The 18,408-nt window shown below is 37.1% G+C and overlaps 1 protein-coding gene across 3 annotated transcripts in view; it reads left to right on the top strand.

Moving 5' to 3' along the window:
- The window catches only part of LOC123531512 (receptor-type tyrosine-protein phosphatase N2-like), a 297,876-nt gene that overhangs the window by 112,071 nt on the left and 167,397 nt on the right, over window positions 1-18,408 (top strand). For all 3 annotated transcript variants that reach the window (XM_045312552.2, XM_045312553.2, XM_045312551.2), the window contains one exon: window positions 792-864. In XM_045312552.2, coding sequence (XP_045168487.2) covers window positions 792-864 — 73 coding nt within the window. The remainder of the gene's footprint in view (window positions 1-791; window positions 865-18,408) is intronic.

The following is an 18,408-nucleotide window of genomic DNA, read 5'->3' as shown; positions in this document are numbered from 1 at the left end:
AGAGATAGATGACCCCTGTTGTTTTTGGGGTCACTTGGTCAAAGGTCTAAGTCACAGGGGCCTGACCATGGAAAACTGTTTCCGATCGAAAACTTGAGAACCACTTGAACCCAGAATGTTGAAACTTCATAGGATGATTGGACATGCAAGAGTAGATAACCTCTGTTGATTTTTGGGTCATTCGATCAAAGGTCAAGGTCACAGGGGCCGGAACATGGAAAACCGTTTCCAGTCAATAACTTTAGAACTACTTGAGCCTCATGGGATGATTGGACATGCCGAGTAGATGATCCCTGTTGCATTTCAGTCACCAAGCCAACCTTCGATGTCTCCTGTCCCCTATTGACTTCTTGCCTATTACTACTATGCGTTTTGGGAGACATGTCCTTTTCTACAAAAGCATCTTCTAGTTTGAATTGGAGGATAGTTCAAACTGCTTTTAGAAAAGTCCTGTTTTTTTTAGCTTGCTAGGTTTAAAGCACCCATACAGAAGACTCTTGTCTCTATGCAGGTAATATTAAAAGAGCTGGAGCTGTCACTCATAATCCCTGGTTTCATAGTAAAGACATTTCAGTAGTATATTGCATACAGGGAGAAAAATCCTGCAGCCAATTTTGTTTGGAGAAATCACAGTTATGCCCCTTGAAAAAAAATGAAGGGAAGTAAATGTTGCTGACTATTATTTCAGATCAATTTGAGTTGTTTCTCTTGAAGCATGTCAGACGGCAATGCTACTTTTCTGTTTGGTTACTTTTGTACAAATGTATAATGTTCAGGATCTATTTTTCCAGATAACACAGAAAAGGCTGTTAAAAGAGAAGATGTCGTGGACACAAACTTTGCATTCATTGAGATGGATCAGAAGTAAGTTTCACTTAATTCTACATAGTAACTGAACAAATGTTGTTGGTTCCCAGAAAACAGTCTCATAAAAATGTTTTTCATGTTGAAGGATTTTCTGTTGTGAAAACTTAATTTTGAATAATTCCTGTGTTACAATAATTTCAAATGGATATTGCTCTTTTGGGAATAAAGTAAATTTTATTAGAAAAGATTGTCAGCAAGCACATTGGTGTGTATTGGTTAGTTCCCTTCTTGTTGAGACTATGACTTCTCTGCGTCCTTTCCATAACATTTGTTCTTGTGTATGCTATAACTCTGTCAAGATACATAAGCAAAGTTTAAATATAATTTGGCATAAACATGATCTCTAAACTTTAAGCTTTCTAATCAATCAAACTAAAACCCTTAAGTTTAGCGATAATGTTTATGCCAAATTATATTTAAACTCAGCTTATGTATCTTGAAAGAGTTCTTACACCATAGGCCATGATTGTGAACTGGAATTTCATGCTTTATTTTTGTGCCCCCCCCCCCCCCCCCCATGAGTGGTGGGGGCATATAGATTTGGTCTAGTCCGTCTGAAGTTCGTGACACGCCTAGCTCAAGAAGTATTTGATTTAAATTGATGAAACCTTGCATGAGTCTTTATCATGATATGAACTTGTGCACCGCCTATTTTTTGTCAGGCTCCGCCCCCCTATTTCCAGAGTTATGGCCCCTGAAATAGTCAAAAATGCACATTTTCACCTTGTGACACGCCTAGCTCAAAAAGTATTTGATATAGATTCATGAAACCTTGCATGAGTCTTTATTATGATATGAACTTGTGCACCTCCTATTTTTCATCTGGGTCTGCCCCCTATTTCCAGAGTTATGGCCCCTGAAATAGTCAAAAATGCACATTTTCACCTTGTGACGCGCCTAGCTCAAAAAGTATTTAATAAGAATTGATTAAACCTTGCATGAGTTGAGTCTTTATTATGATATGAACTTGTGCACCTCCTATTTTTCATCTGGGTCCACCCCCTATTTCCAGAGTTATGGCCCCTGAAATAGTTAAAAATGCACATTTTCACCTCATGACGTGTCTAACTTAAAAATTATTTCATATAAATGGATGAGACCTTGCATGAGTCTTTATCATAATATGAACTTGTGCACCATCTATTTTTTGTCTGCCTCTGCCCCCTATTTCCAGAGTTATTGCCCCTGAAATAGTTAAAAATCAAATTTTCACCTTGTGATGCATCTAGCTCAAAAAGTATATGATATAAATGGATGAAAACTTACATGAGTCTTTATCATGATATAAACTTGCGCACCACTTATTTTTTGGCAGGCTCCACCCCCTATTATTAAAGTTATGGCCCCTGAAATAGTCAAAAATGCACATTTTCACCTAATAATGTGCCTAGCTCAAGATGTATTTGATGTAAATTCATGAAAACTTGCTTGAGTCTTTATCATGATGTGACCTTGCACACTTGGCATTCTTCTTGAGAATTTTAGTACTTATTACAGAGTTACGGCCCTTGGAATAGCCAAAATAGTGGATTTTTTTGTTTGTGATGCTCATAGCGCAAAAAGTATATGGCCTAGAATACTGAATCCTTTTCATAAAATGTTAGTTTAGGCTATATTACCCCCTTAAGACTGCAAACATTTGAATTATTGCCCCTTATTTGTGACAAATGTACCAGTGGGGGGCACACCCTATGTCCTACAGACACATTCTAGTTTAAAATGGTCAGAGTTGCTTAAGTAGGAGAGGCAGGAGTGACCTCAGCAGTGTTTTAGTTCCACCAGCTACCTTGTTGAACAGCTCATATCTTAGCCTCTGTGGTACTGTTGTTTTGTGCTTAGCAATCCTTTTTTCCTTCATTAGTTTTGTCAATTCAGAGAGATGAAACCAGTTTCACAGAAAACTTTTAAATTTGATATGATTTATCATATGTTAAAGTGCTGTCTGTGATGAAAGATTGGAAAATGGGAGTTCAAGATTAGTTTGAATTAGGTTGGAATTGATGTGTAGGCACATTGTTTTAGGGAATGTATTGTTGGAATTGATGTGTAGGCACATTGTTTTAGGGAATGTATTGTTGGAAATTTTAGTTTTCATACAGAGCATTCTTGGCATGTATTAGGTACAGTGCATTTCTGGTATACATGAATTTTAGTGCATTCTTGGTATATATGAGCTAAAGTGCATTCTGGGTATATGTGAGCTAAAGTGCAATCTGGGTATATATAAGCTACAGTGAATTCTGGGTATATATGAGCTACATTGCATTCTTGGTAGATATATATGAGCTACTGTGTGTATTAATGTTTGTATTTGTAGCTGCCACTGGTAACCCATATGGGCGACTTCTCAAGAAGACTGTTAGTAATTTCAGTGGGAGAATAGTGCATGATACAAAAGACATTCAAATGTCCAGAATCTTCTCTGGTTCTTTAGTACTCTCATACACTAGACTATTATTCCAACCTATGGTTTCATAGACAGTGTTAGCACTGGACCACTATATATGAGCTGAAATGCATTCTGGGTATATATGAGATGCAGTTCTGGGTATATATGAGATGCAGTGCATTCTGGGTATATATGAGATGCAGTGCATTTTGTGTTTATAGGCATAAACTGAAGAGTAATCTTTATACTTTATAAAATTGAGAAAATTCCAGTGGCTGCAGCACACTGAAGGACCCATTTTAAATGTCTGTACCTTTAATTTCCTTGAAGAATATAGTCACTGATGAATAAAAATTTAAAGAAAAGTTGGGGTCATATTTGATGCCAAAAACTTTTTTAGTCAAATTAACTTTTAATTCAGTTGAAAAATGAGACTCCAAATTAAAGTATTTGTGTATTACCTGTTTCCATGACTATGTCTGTAATACTATTATTTCCTGATGAAAAAACTACCTAAATGTCAAGCATAGATCTGCCATGTGATTGTATAAAAGTAAGGAAAATAGCTCAGCAGAGCAAAAAAAACCTGAGAACTATTTGAATCCAGTATTGTGCGAGTACCATGTTTTTATGCCCCCGAAGGGAGGCATATAGTTTTTGAACTGTCTGTCGGTCTGTCTGCAATATTCGTGTCCGGTCCATATCTTTGTCATCCATGGATGGATTTTCAAATAACTTGGCATGAATGTGTACCACAGTAAGACGACGTGTCACGCGCAAGACCCAGGTCCGTAGCCCAAAGGTCAAGGTCACAGACGTTAAAGGTCATTTTTCATGATAGTGCATTGATGGGCTTGTCCGGTCCATATCTTTGTCATCCATGGATGGATTTTCAAGTAACTACGCATTAATGTGTGGCACAGTAAGACGACATGTCGCGCGCAAGACCCAGGTCTGTAGCTCAAAGGTCAAGGTCACACTTAGACGTTAAAGGTCATATTTCATGATAGTGCATTGATGGGCGTTTCCGGTCCATATCTTTGTCATTCATGCATGGATTTTAAAATAACTACGCATGAATGTGTGGCACAGTAAGACGACGTGTCGCGCGCAAGACCCAGGTCCGTAGGTCAAAGGTCCTAGACTCTAACATTGGCCATAACTATTCATTCAAAGTGCCATCGGGGGCATGTGTCATCCTATGGAGACAGCTCTTGTTTTCTGCGCTATTTGCCTTTATGTGCCACCCCAAATTTTTTTGTTTGGTTTGAGGGTGGGGAGATGGCTTTTACAGTTGCCCTTGTCTGTCAGTCTGAACTTGTGTTGTTCATATCCCAAAAAGTATTTGACTCCGAGTGATCAAACCTCACAGGTTTATTATCCAGCTTGGGAAGTTGTACAACTGGTATTTTAATTGGGATCTCATTCAGCAAGATCAGAGTTATGGCCCTTGACTTAGTCAAAAATATACATAAAAAGTGCCTAAGTTTGTGTCTCAAAAAGTATTTGATCTAGGATTATGAAAGGTTACAGGAATATTATTCAGCATTTAAAGTTGTGCACATGGAGTTTTGTTAGGTGTATCACTTTACCAGACTAGAGTTATGGCTTTTGACTTAGCCAAAAATATGCATAAAAAGGCTTAAAAGTTGTGTCTCACATATCGCAAAAAATGTTTTGACCTAGGGTCATGAAACATCATAGGAGTTATGGCCCTTGATTGTTAAAATATGTATAAAGGGCATGATGCAAGTTTGTGTCGCTTGTATCGCAAAAAATATTTGAATTTAAGTCATTAAACATTAAGGGATTGTTATGTAGCATGTAACGTTGCACCCTTGGTGTCCTGTTTGGGATTTCACACAACCAGACCAGAGTTATGGTCCTTGACTTAGTGAATTTACACATGAAGTGTTAAAAGTTTGTGTTGCTTATATCTTAAAAAGTATTTCACCTAGAGTCATGAAACTATGTAGGAATATAAGCCAGCATGTGAATTTGTTCACCTTACTTTTTATTCCACTTTGCAAGACTTGACTTGGGGAAAAAGTTTGTTTCAGATGTTTCTCAAAATATACTTGACCAGAGTCATGTAACATTAGATGATTGTTACATAGCAGTGAAATTGTGCACCAGGTGCTCTGTTTGGGATTTCACTCAGCCAGACCAGAGTTATGGTCCTTCACGTGAGTTTGTGCGTCTGTTGCATATATCGTGAAAATGTTTCACTTAAAGTCATGAAACCAAGTACAGTGACAGGAGTAGGGGGCACATGTGCCCTAAAGACACACATCTTACCTCCCCGGCACATAACTCTGCCGTCTATCAAGAGATTGTTATATGTTTTGGCACAAATGTTTCTCAGAATGACATGACTTGTCATGCACTAGCTCAAAGATGAAGGTCACACTTTGAGGTCAAAGGTCACTTGGATGGGTTTTTTTCCTGTCTAGACTGACATAATAGGTTATGAAAAAATTGACCAAACATTTACCCAGATATTACATATCAGTTACCACTTTCATTCAAATGAAGCAGTGTGGGAGACATGAACCTTTTGTACGCCTGAAGGGATGTCCGTCCATCAGTTAGCAATTTTGTGTCCGCTCTGTAACTCTTGAACCCCTTGAAGGACTTCAAAGAAACTTGACATATGTTCACCACATTGCGACAACATGCAGAGCGCATGTTTTGGATGGCTCACTTGAAGGTCAAACAGGCTGTCTAGCGTCCCTAAAATTCCTACTTTTTCCTATTTTTAGCTCACCTGAGCAATGCTCAGGTGAGTTTTTCTGATCGCTCAATGTCCGGCGTCCGTCGTCTGTCTGTCGTCTGTCGTCTGTCTGTCTGTCAACATTTAGCTTGTGTATGCGATAGAGGCTGTATTTTTCATCTGATCTTCATGAAACTTGGTCAGAATGATTACCTTGATGAAATCTAGGCCAAGTTCGAAAAGGGGTCAACTGGGGTCAAAAACTAGGTCACTAGGTCAAATCAAAGAAAAACCTTGTGTATGAGATAGAGGCTGTATTTTTCAATTAATCTTCATGAACTTCAGTCTGAATGATTATCTTGATGAAATCTAGGCCGAGTTCGAAAAAGGGTCATCTGGGGTCAAAAACTAGGTCACTAGGTCAAATCAAAGAAAAACCTTGTATATGCCATAGAGGCTGTATTTTCCAATTAATCTTCATGAATTTTGGTCAGAATGATTACCTTGATAAAATCTAGGCCGAGTTCGAAAAGGGGCCAGCTGGGGTCAAAAACTAGGTCACTAGGTCAAATCAAAGAAAAACCTTGTGTATGCGCTAGAGGCTGTATTTTTCAGTTAGTCTTCATGAATTTTGGTCAGAATGATTAGCTTGATGAATTCTAGACCGAATTTGAAAATGGGTCATCTGGGGTCAAAAAGTAGGTCACTAGGTCAAATCAAAGAGAAACCTTGTGTATGCGATAGAGGCTGTATTTTTCAGTAAATCTTCATGAATTTTGGTCAGAATGATTGCCAAGATGAAATCTAGGTCAACTTCGAAAATGGGTCATCTGGGGTCAAAAATTAGGTCACTAGGTCAAATCAAAGAAAAACCTTGTGTATGTGATAGAGGCTGTATTTTTTAATTGATCTTCATGAAATTTTGTCAGAATGATTGCATTGATGAAATCTAGGTCAAGTTTGAATATGGGTCATCTGGGGTCAAAAAGTAGGTCATTAGGTCAAATCAAATAAAAACTTTGTGTATGCAATAGAGGCTATATTTTTCAATTGATCTTCATGAATTTTGGTCAGAATGATTGTCTTGATGAAATCTATGTCAAGTTCGAATATGGGTCATCTTGGATCAAAAAGTAGGTCACTAGGTCAAATCAAAGGAAAACCTTGTGTATGTGATAGAGGCTGTATTTTTCAATTGATCTTCATGAAATTTGGTCAGAATGATAGCCTTGATGAAATCTAGGTTGAGTTTGATTATGTTTCATCTGGGGTCAAAAAGTAGGTCACTAGATTAAATCAAAGAAAAACCTCGTGTATGTGATAGAGGCTGTATTTTTCAACTGATCTTCATGAAATTTTGTCAGAATGATAGCCTTGATGAAATCTAGGTCAAGTTCGAATATTGGTCATCTGGGTTTAAAAACTAGGTCACTAGGTCAAATCAAGGCAAAACCTTGTGTATGCAATAGGGGCTGCATTTTACACTGGATTTTCATGAAATTTAGTCAGAATGGTTGCCTTGATGAAATCTAGTTCAAGTTCGAATATGGGTGTCTACGGTCAAAAACTAGGTCACCAGGTCAAATCAAAGAAAAACCTTGTGTATGCGATAGAGGCTGTATTTTTCAATTGATCTTCATGAAATTTGGTCAGAATGATAGCCTTGATGAAATCTAGGTCAAGTTCGAATATGGATCATCTTGGGTCAAAAAATAGGTCACTAGGTCAAATCAAAGAAAATACTTGTTTATACTCAAGGTTTTTGCTCCAATTTTAATGATAATTGGTCAGAATATTTTTTCCATGAAATCACTAGGTCAAACATGTTTACACTGTTATGGTGTGTTTTTCAGGTGAGCGACCTAGGGCCATCTTGGCCCTCTTGTTTTTCAATTTGGCTAAAATTCCTATTTTTTTTAAAAAATCAAAGGAAATTCCTAAAAAGGCCCTATTTTTTCACAAAGATTCCTAATTTTTTTAACTTTTTTGCAATGATCAAAAAGAGAAAATGTTTTAAATGTTGTTTAAAAGTTCTTCTAATTCAGAAAAAAAACAGTTTAGCACAGTTCAAAGCAGTTTACCAGTGGATCCATGTGTTCAGCTTGTTATTGGTTGTGACTAGATGACAGAGATAGGATTTCTGAAGGTAAATTGTGATACTTGAAAGATCTATTTCCCAATGAAGATTATCAGAGGGATATTTAGTGCTCCTTCACTGGAAGTGTAGCATACACATAGTGCAGAAGTAATACCTAGTTAACAGGTGTATATAGGTGTAGACAAAATAACAAATCAAATTCTGCCAGCTTCCCACATTTAGATTGTTTTATGTCAATCTCACATATTAACTGGAATAACTTCTGCATTATTTGTTTCTATTTGTTAATTACAATTTTTATGTATTGCATGTTTGCCTAAATCAGTGATGCCTATCATTAGTAAGGGTTTCATGATACCTTTTTGTATATCATGAATGGTACAGTAGTATATACATGTATCTACTGATTATTTACTTGGCCTGTTCTTCATAATTATGTAATATGTGATCACAGTTCAGATTTATTCTTTATACATGTATGTATTGTTTGCAAGCTATACAAGTTTCTAGTCAAATATGTAACTGATGCCCATCAACATTTTTATTAGGCTATTAGATGTATATTTTTTCCCACTGCAATTTTTTGAGCTGTCAATGCTTCAAATTAACAAATTGTTTATTGTGGAATGTGATAGCTGAAAAGGGTGAAGAGGAGACGATTCTTGAGATTTTTCTCACAATCATGCACTGATGTCAACAAATGTATGGCTTGGAAACAGTTTTTGTGAATTTGCTAATTTAATGACCTGTGCTGGTTTAATTTGTATTTTCTAAGTATATCAAGTACCTGATGTCCATGCTGAATGTTGTAAAACTATGTATTTGTTGGTAATAAGTGTGTTATAATTTCTGTACAAATTAATCATAGTTATGAGTTTGTTGAACACTTGTCTTAGTTCACTCTCATTTTGTGTACTCTGATATGCACTGTTGCTGGCAATACACTGTACTCCAATTGACAGCATTTCTTACTTTTTGGCATTGTTTCATTGTTTAAAAAATTAAAGAATAAAAAAATATGGTGTGGATTGTGATGGCTATAAGGGGAGAAGAGGAGGCCATAATTAAACTCTTTACAGTCAGACGTAGTAAGTGTATAGCTAGTGACACTGTGCTCTTTTTAATGTGTACTTTTAGTCAAAGTAGTTAATTCTCATTTCTGTTTATTTCCAGGATACAGCCAACAATAGCTGAAAACATTGGAAAGCTGGTAGACGTCTTTTCTGTAAATAAAGCACTATTTGTGAGTTACTTTTATGTCAGTCACATAAAGGTAAGCACATTACATGGTCTTTAAAGTCCATATTTTAATTTGAAAATTCCTAAATTTAGCCCTAAAATCCCTTGAAATTGTACCAAATTCCTAATTTTAGCCCTATTTTTTTGTAGAAATTGCCCTAAAATTAGCCCTAATTTTTTGTCAGGGTATGCTAGACAGCCTGGGTCAAAGTCAAACTTAGGGGTCAAAGGTCATATGACTTTGTTTTGTGTCCGCTCTGTAACTCTTGAAATGCTTGAAGGGTGGCTGGCTTTATAGTAAGGTTACACTTAGGGGTCAAATGTCATATGACTTTGTGTAGGAAACAACTGTAGAACGAAACCATTTTAATGATTTTTACCAGATTCGTACCTAAACGTACTATGAATTAACATTCAAGGGTCGATAATATAGGATGACGAATGTAACAAATTTTGATCAATGAGACGCTTTTTCTCGCAAATATCGATAGCAAACTTCTTTAATGTTTTTCAATGCTTTTTAGCTCACCTGAGCATGAAGTGCTCAAAGGTAAGCTTTAGTGATCGCCCTGTGTCCTTTGTCCGTTGTTGTCCGTCCGTCGTCAACAATTTTACTGTTAACACTCTAGAGGTCACAATTTTTGCCCAATCTTAATGAAACTTGGTCAGAATGTTACCCTTAATAAAATCTTGGACGAGTTTGATATTGGGTTATCTGGGGTCAAAAACTAGGTCACCAGGTCAAATCAAAGGAAAAGCTTGTTAACACTCTAGAGGTCACAATTTTGGCCCAATCTTAATGAAACTTGGTCAGAATGTTGCCCTCAATAAAATCTTGGACGAGGTCGATATTGGGTCATCTAGGCTCAAAAACTAGGTCACCAGGTCAAATCAAAGGAAAAGCTTGTTAACACTCTAGAGGTCACATTTTTGGCCCAATCTTAATGAAACTTGGTCAGAATGTTACCCTTAATAAAATCTTGGACAAGTTCGATATTAGGTCATCTGAGGTCAAAAACTAGGTCACCAGGTCAAATCAAAGGAAAAGCTTGTTAACACTCTAGAGGTCACAATTTTGGCCCAATCTTAATGAAACTTGGTCAGAATGTTACCCTTAATAAAATCTTGGACAAGTTCGATATTAGGTCATCTGAGGTCAAAAACTAGGTCACCAGGTCAAATCAAAGGAAAAGCTTGTTAACACTCTAGAGGTCTCATTTATGACTTTATCTTCATGAAACTTGGTCAGAATGTTAATATTGATGATCTTAAGGTCCAGTTTGAATCTAGGTCATGTAGGATCAAAAACTAGGTCACCCGGTCAAATCAAAGGAAAAGCTAGTTAACACTGTAGAGGCCACATTTATGACCATATCTTAATGAAACTTTAATCTTGATGATCTTTAGGTCAAGTTCAAATCTGGATTAGGTTGGGTCAAAAACTAGGTCACCAGGTCAAATCAAAGGAAAAGCTTGTTAACACTCTAGAGGCCATATTTATGACTGTATCTTCATGAAACTTAGTCAAAATGTTAAACTTTATGATCTTTAGGATAAGTTTGAATCTGGGTCATGTCGGGTAAAAAACTAGGTCACTGGGTCAAATCAAAGGAAAAGCTAGTAAACACTTTAGAGGCCACATTTATGACCGTATCTTAATGAAACTTGGTCAGAATGTTAATCTTGATGATCTTTAGGTCAAGTTTAAATCTGGGCCAGGTGGGTTCAGAAACTAGGTTACTAGGTCATATCAAAGGAAAAGCTTGTTAACACTCTAGAGGCCACATTTATGACTGTGTCTTCATGAAACTTAGTCAGGATATTAAACTTGATGATCTTTAGGTCAAGTTCGAATCTGGGTCATGTGGGATCAAAAACTAGGTCACAGGGTCAAATCAAAGGAATAGCTAGTTAACACTTTAGAAGCAGCATTTATGACCATATCTTAATGAAACTTGGTCAGAATATTAATCTTGATGATCTTTAGGTCAATAGGTCAGGTGAGCGATACAGGGCCTTCATGGCCCTTTTGTTTTTTTTTACGTTTTTCTACTAGTTTTTAGAGATTATACACCACTTGTGAATGGGTCCAGTGGACCCAATTTTGAAATTGTGAAAGACTGTGTTTAGTTGTGAATGGGTCAGATATTCGGTATCGCTTATATAAGGGAAAAAATCGCTGCAGGGACATTTCTAGTCACACAGTTCTTCAGCTGCCGCCGTAGACTATTACACAAGTCTACATAAAAACTTGTTTCAGCGGTCTCTTGCATTTACTGATATTTCATTTAACAACATGGAAAATAACAACTTGTTATACGTAATTACTGTAATCATACTGTATATTTAACTTGTTACGCAAATAATTATAATTACGTGAGTTTCCATATTAAATAATTATTTTTACACAAAGGTATCATTTATAAAGTTATATAAGTAATTATGTATTCACTAATTACAACAGAAGAGAGAAAACTGAGTTTAATGATTCAGGATAGTCCCATCTTAACTTGGACATAATAATGTAACTTTCTTATTTGAAAAGAAAAATGATTCCAGTGTTATAACAAGCTTCTGTCATGCAATATAATTATCATGTTTACAGAGCTCTGGAAAAGATTTAGGTTAAAGGGTATTTCACTCCCTAGTTTTTTTGTTTTTTTTCAAAGGGCATTTTAGTCCTTTTTTTTTCAAAAGAGTATTTCAGTTTCTAAATCATTTAAAGGGTAATAACTATTAAGCATAGGAGTAATTAAAACACTTCAGTGATCTAAGCTCCAGCCTCCTCAGATTTGCCCAGTTTCACTATCCAGCATCGAAATAGTTGAGCCTGTTGTCTCCTGTGACAGCTCTTGTATTTTTTGTGCCTGTTTTTAGCTCAGCTGTCACAAAGTGACAAGGTGAACTTTTGTGATCGCGCGGTGTCTGTCGTCCTTGAGTGCGTGCGTCCGTAAACTTTTGCTTGTGACCACTCTAGAGGTCACATTTTTCATGGGATCTTTATGAAAGTTGGTCAGAATGTTCATCTTGATGATATCTAGGTCAAGTTCGAAACTGGGTCACATGCCTTCAGAAACTAGGTCAGTAGGTCTAAAAATAGAAAAACCTTGTGACCTCTCTAGAGGCCATATATTTCATAAGATCTTCATGAAAATTGGTCAGAATGTCCACCTTGATGATATCTAGGTCAAGTTCGAAACTGGGTCACGTGCCTTAAAAAACTAGGTCAGTAGGTCTAAAAATAGAAAAACCTTGTGACCTCTCTAGAGGCCGTATATTTCATCAGATCTTCATGAAAATTGGTCAGAACGTTCAACTTGGTGATATCTAGGGCAAGTTCGAAACTGGGTCACGTGTCATCAAAAACTAGGTCAGTAAGTCAAATAATAGAAAAACCTTGTGACCTCTCTAAAGGCCATATTTTTCATTGGATCTGTATGAAAGTTGGTCTGAATGTTCATCTTGATGTTTCTAGGTCAAGTTCGAAACTGGGTCATGTGCGGTCAAAAACTAGGTCAGTAGGTCTAAAAATAGAAAAACCTTGTGATCTCTCTAGAGGCCATATATTTCATGAGATCTTCATGAAAATTGGTCAGAATGTTCATCTTGATGATATCTAGGTCAAGTTTGAAAGTGGGTCACATGCCATCAAAAACTAGGTCAGTAGGTCAAAAAATAGAAAAACCTTGTGATCTCTCTAGAGGCCATATTTTTCATGGGATCTGTATGAAAGTTGGTCTGAATGTTCATCTTGATGATATCTAGGTCAAGGTCGAAAGTGGGTCATGTGCCGTCAAAAACTAGGTCAGTAGGTCAAATAATAGAAAAACCTTGTGACCTCTCTAAAGGCCATATTTTTCATGGGATCTGTATGAAATTTGGTCTGAATGTTCATCTTGATGATATCTAGGTCAAGTTCGAAAGAGGGTCATGTGCAGTCAAAAACTAGGTCAGTAGGTCTAAAAATAGAAAAACCTTGTGACCTCTCTAGAGGCCATACTTGTGAATGGATCTCCATAAAAATTGGTCAGAATGTTCATCTTGATGATATCCAGGTCAAGTTTGAAACTGGGTCACGTGCCTTAAAAAACTAGGTCAGTAGGTCAAATAATAAAAAAACCTTGTGACCTCTCTAGAGGCCATACTTTTCATGGGATCTGTATGAAAGTTGGTCTGAATGTTCATCTTTATGATATCTAGGTCAAGTTTGAAACTGGGTCAACTGCGGTCAAAAACTAGGTCAGTATGTCTAAAATTATTAAAATCTTTTGACCTCTCTAGAGGCCATATTTTTCAGTGGATCTTCATGAAAATTGATCTGAATGTTCATCTTGATGATATCTAGGTCAGTTTCGAAACTGGGTCACCTGCGGTCAAAAACTAGGCCAGTAGGTATAAAAATAGAAAAACCTTGTGACCTCTCTAGAGGCCATATTTTCATGAGATCTTCATGAAAATTAGTGAGAATGTTCACCTTAATGATATCTAGTTAAAATTCAAAACAGGGTCACATACCTTCGAAAACTAGGTCAATAGGTCAAATAATAGAAAAACCTTGTGACCTCTCTTTAGACCATATTTTTCAATGGATCTTCATGAAAATTGGTCAGAATTTTTATCTTGATAATATCTAGGTCAAGTTCAAAACTGGGTCACATGAGCTCAAAAACTTGGTCACTATGACAAATAATAGAAAAAACGACGTCATTCTCAAAACTGGGTCATGTGGGAAGAGGTGAGCGATTCAGGACCATCATGGTCCTCTTGTCTTTTTTGTGTGTTTTTGGTTGTCCAAAAATGTGCAGGGAAAATATGGATAGGTTTCGCTGGCCAGCCCCAGATTTGGCCCACCTGACTTTGAGATCACTGTTACACCATTGATGTTACCACCACAAGTAAAATATTTTTAGGTTTGTTGTATGCTTTAGTTGCACGGCAGTCAATCAAATGAAGTTTTTTCAGACTTTCTGAATAAATAGTTCAATAATATTTTATTGCAACTATTACAATTACGTGAATGGTAACATAACATATATATATACAAAAAATGTCACAATTTAACATTTATATATATCTGTTTAGATAGGTGTCATGCAGTTATTTTATCTTTGCAAAGACGATTGTGAATAGATTTAAAGTTTGTTAAAAACAGCTATCAAAATACCTTCTAACATAGGCCTAATGAGAAAACGCAAGCTTTCTTAACTTAACTTATGACTTTTACTCATCAGTCTTTTTTTAAATGGATCAGAATATACAAACTGATTAGCCTCATGAAAAAGCTTTCCTTTTTCGTTAATTTAAAAGTAATAAGAACATTCTTCATGTTTCTCATAAAACCGAAAATCATGTTCAGTTTTTAGATTTTTGTTGGAAGTTTATTTGGTGGAGAATTGCACTGGCTGTAATGACTAGTCTGGTCTACATTGGTTGTTTTTACGATCTGTCATTTGCAGTGATTCTCGTAAAATCAGGATTTAGTTGCCTCGCTGGAGCTCTCAGGCAAATTGACTAGCATTAAAACCAACCCTAATCCCACTTTTCACCATAAAACCTAATGCCTCTTGTATTAAGACGAAGAAAAAAATTGCAGAGGGAAAAAAAGCAGAAATATCTGTCCTTAGTTTTAAAGGGAAAATTATGATTCACAGAGGGTGAAGAAGTGACATGTAAACTACTGGTTGTCAGAATGTAGGTGCCTCAGTGGCCAAGCAGTTATGTTGCTTCTACTGGTTGTCAGAATGTAGGTGCCTCTGTGGCCAAGCGGTTATGTTGCTACTACTGGTTGTCAGAATGTAGGTGCCTCTGCGGCCAAGCGGTTATGGTTGCTACTACTGGTTGTCAGAATGTAGGTGCCTCTGCGGCCAAGCGGTTATGGTTGCTACTACTGGTTGTCAGAATGTAGGTGCGTCTGCGGCCAAGCGGTTATGGTTGCTACTACTGGTTGTCAGAATGTAGGTGCGTCTGCGGCCAAGCGGTTATGGTTGCTACTACTGGTTGTCAGAATGTAGGTGCGTCTGCGGCCAAGCCGTTATGGTTGCTACTACTGGTTGTCAGAATGTAGGTGCGTCTGTGGCCAAGCGGTTATGGTTGCTACTACTGGTTGTCAGAATGTAGGTGCGTCTGTGGCCAAGCGGTTATGGTTGCTACTACTGGTTGTCAGAATGTAGGTGCGTCTGTGGCCAAGCGGTTATGGTTGCTACTACTGGTTGTCAGAATGTAGGTGCCTCTGTGGCCAAGCGGTTATGGTTGCTACTACTGGTTGTCAGAATGTAGGTGCCTCTGTGGCCAAGCGGTTATGGTTGCTACTACTGGTTGTCAGAATGTAGGTGCGTCTGTGGCCAAGTGGTTATGGTTGCTACTACTGGTTGTCAGAATGTAGGTGCGTCTGTGGCCAAGCGGTTATGGTTGCTACTACTGGTTGTCAGAATGTAGGTGCCTCTGTGGCCAAGCAGTTATGTTCGTTGACTTCGAATCACTTGCTCCTCTCTGCTTTGGGCTCAAAACCTTGTTTGGGGTGTAGAATTTTTTCATGAGAGCTGGCTGACAGAAGGTTGATGGTTCTACCCAGGTGCCCACTCTTGCATGAAATACACCACCAAAAGCAGGAAAATTGATGGTGAGTTTTTATGCATTGACAGGGAGGCATATAGTAGTATGATGCTCCGTTTGTACATCCATCCGTTGCTTCGTCTGTTTGTCTGTCTGTCTGTTTCAGATTGATAACTAAAGAACGCTTAGGCTTACAGGCATCAAGATTTATAGGTTGATTGCCTGCGGTAATTAGAAGACCCTTATTTTTAGCGAGTCTGTAGGTCAAAGGTCAAGGTTGCAGTGACCTTGAGACTTAAAATGGTTTCCAATAGATAACTGAAGAACGCTTTGACCTACAAATGTCAAACTTTAAAGGATGGTTGCCTGTGATCAGCAAATGACCCCTATTGTTTTTGGTGTCAATGGGCTAAATATCAAGGTCGAAGTAACCTCGAGACTGTAAGGGAAATTGATGGAAAACTGAAGAAGGCTGTGGCCTACAGGTGTCAAACTTCATAGGATAATTGCCTGTGGTCAGTAGATAAATCCTATTGTATTGGTGATCAGTAGACCAAAGATCTAGGCTGCAGTGATATTGAGATTTGAAACGGTTTCTGATCAATAACTGAAGAATGCTTTAGTCTAAAGTTGTCAAACTTCATAGGATGATTGCCTGTGGTCAGTAGATAACCCTTATTGTTTTTGAGGTCAGTTGGTCAAAGGACAAATGTCATAGTGATCAAGGGAGGCCATCATGGGGGCATGCGTGATTTACAAACACATCTTGTTTTATCTTGATTTTGGTTCAAGGTGTGGCAAGGTTGGGGATTGTAACTAACAAAACCTCCAACTAGTGGTGCATGAAAATTACCACTCAAATTAGTTTGTAATATGTTTGTGAAGAAATATTGAAAAAAGTACATACAAATATATACAATTTTCAGTCTTTCACAGACTCTTTCAAAGTCCCCAGATACCACTTTTCTCTGAGAAACTGATTTACTGTATGGAATTTTCTTGTATTTGTCTATCGTGTAATTTAATAACAAAAGTTTGGGAAAAAAATAGTTTTCAAAGCTTGAAAACTAGTTACACACATGGGTTCAAGGAATAGCTTAAGAAAAGAAATTTGTCATCATGGGTTATTAAGGTATTGTAAGGGAAATTTATTTTCTTCTTCATCTATTTATGTTAAAATGTGGTCCATCCACCCTTTCAGTCACCGTATAGCCTTTTACTATGTGGAGTACAGACTACCAGCATGTAACTTAGTATACCCTTAAACAGAATTTTTGAAGCTAAAAGATGAAGTTAAATTACCTCTGCAGTTTTTATCAAGTATGTCAAAATGTCCAATAAATCTGAGGCCAATATTGGTCATTGTTTATGGCCACAGTCATAAACGGCATTGACCAGAGACACATGGTTGCTGTAAATAAAAAAGAATTTAAGCAAGGTCGCCCTTTTAAAGGCAGTTGTTGCCACAAGTAGAAGGCTGCTGAACCAGCTACGTGCTGTCGGTGATGGTAACCCTTACTTTCCAAACCCCAAGTTCAATGTAGAGATGAGAGCCTTGAGGGCTTCTCTGCATGACTTCATGTTGATAGCTTAACCTTCTAAATTATCTTGTTTCTTTTGTTTTAATTTAGATATTTAGAAAGCAATACACATGACTTCATATTGACATCTTAACCTTCTAAATCATCTTCTTGTTTCTTTTGTTTTAATTTAGATATTTTTATGAGTATAATTATGTAGGAAGTAGTTATTTACAATATCTGGGAGTGGCATACTCATTTTGAAAGAGTCAGCTTCTCAGTCTTTTTTGCCGTTTGCACGAAATTTCATACCAGGAAATTTAAATGATTTCACAGTAAGTGAATTTCAGAAAAAAATTGTAGAATTCAGTCATTAGGTTTGATTTATAGCATGAAATTTAACAATTTTTCAATGGCCTTCCTAAACAAACACCCCATTAAAAATACAAATGTCCCTGCTAGTGTTTTTCAAAAAATGAAACTTGAAAAAAAAAAAGTTAAGTGAGTTGGTTCTTTGATATTTGGTACCCAAAAGAGCAACGGATGTTCTGAGAAGGTCTTAAAAGAAGTGAAAGTAATTAAAATCAGGAAAAGAAATATGTTTTAAAGATAAACTTACAAACAAATTACTATTTTGGTGACGGAATGTTGCATGCAAAAAGATATTACCGTCGAGTGTCATTACAGGGCAGGATTTATGGTAATGAAGGGAGAATCAATGGTGCTCGGAAATTACACATTCGCACACGGCCATTTTTTCTTTCTATCTCTTGTTGCCTCTCATTTGTCCGCAGCATGCCTCCAGAAACTGTAACCGTGCAATTAGCGACAGCAATGAATCTATTGTCTTGCGAATAAGCTTGGTTGGAAATCAAGAAATTAATGGAATTGAACGTTCCAAGGCTTGTCTTGGAGCTGGCTATTACTAGAAATATTCTTCCCAGTGATGTCTTATTTGCTGAGGGCATTTCTAGGATTTCATCTTTTCTGTTCAATACTCTTCACAAAAATTTTTACTTTTAAGGATCAC

The sequence above is a fragment of the Mercenaria mercenaria genome, chromosome 11 (genome assembly GCF_021730395.1).
Source record: "Mercenaria mercenaria strain notata chromosome 11, MADL_Memer_1, whole genome shotgun sequence".
Taxonomy (NCBI): domain Eukaryota; kingdom Metazoa; phylum Mollusca; class Bivalvia; order Venerida; family Veneridae; genus Mercenaria; species Mercenaria mercenaria.
Note: the sequence above shows the minus strand (reverse complement) of the source record. Positions and strands in the feature narration are given on the sequence as shown.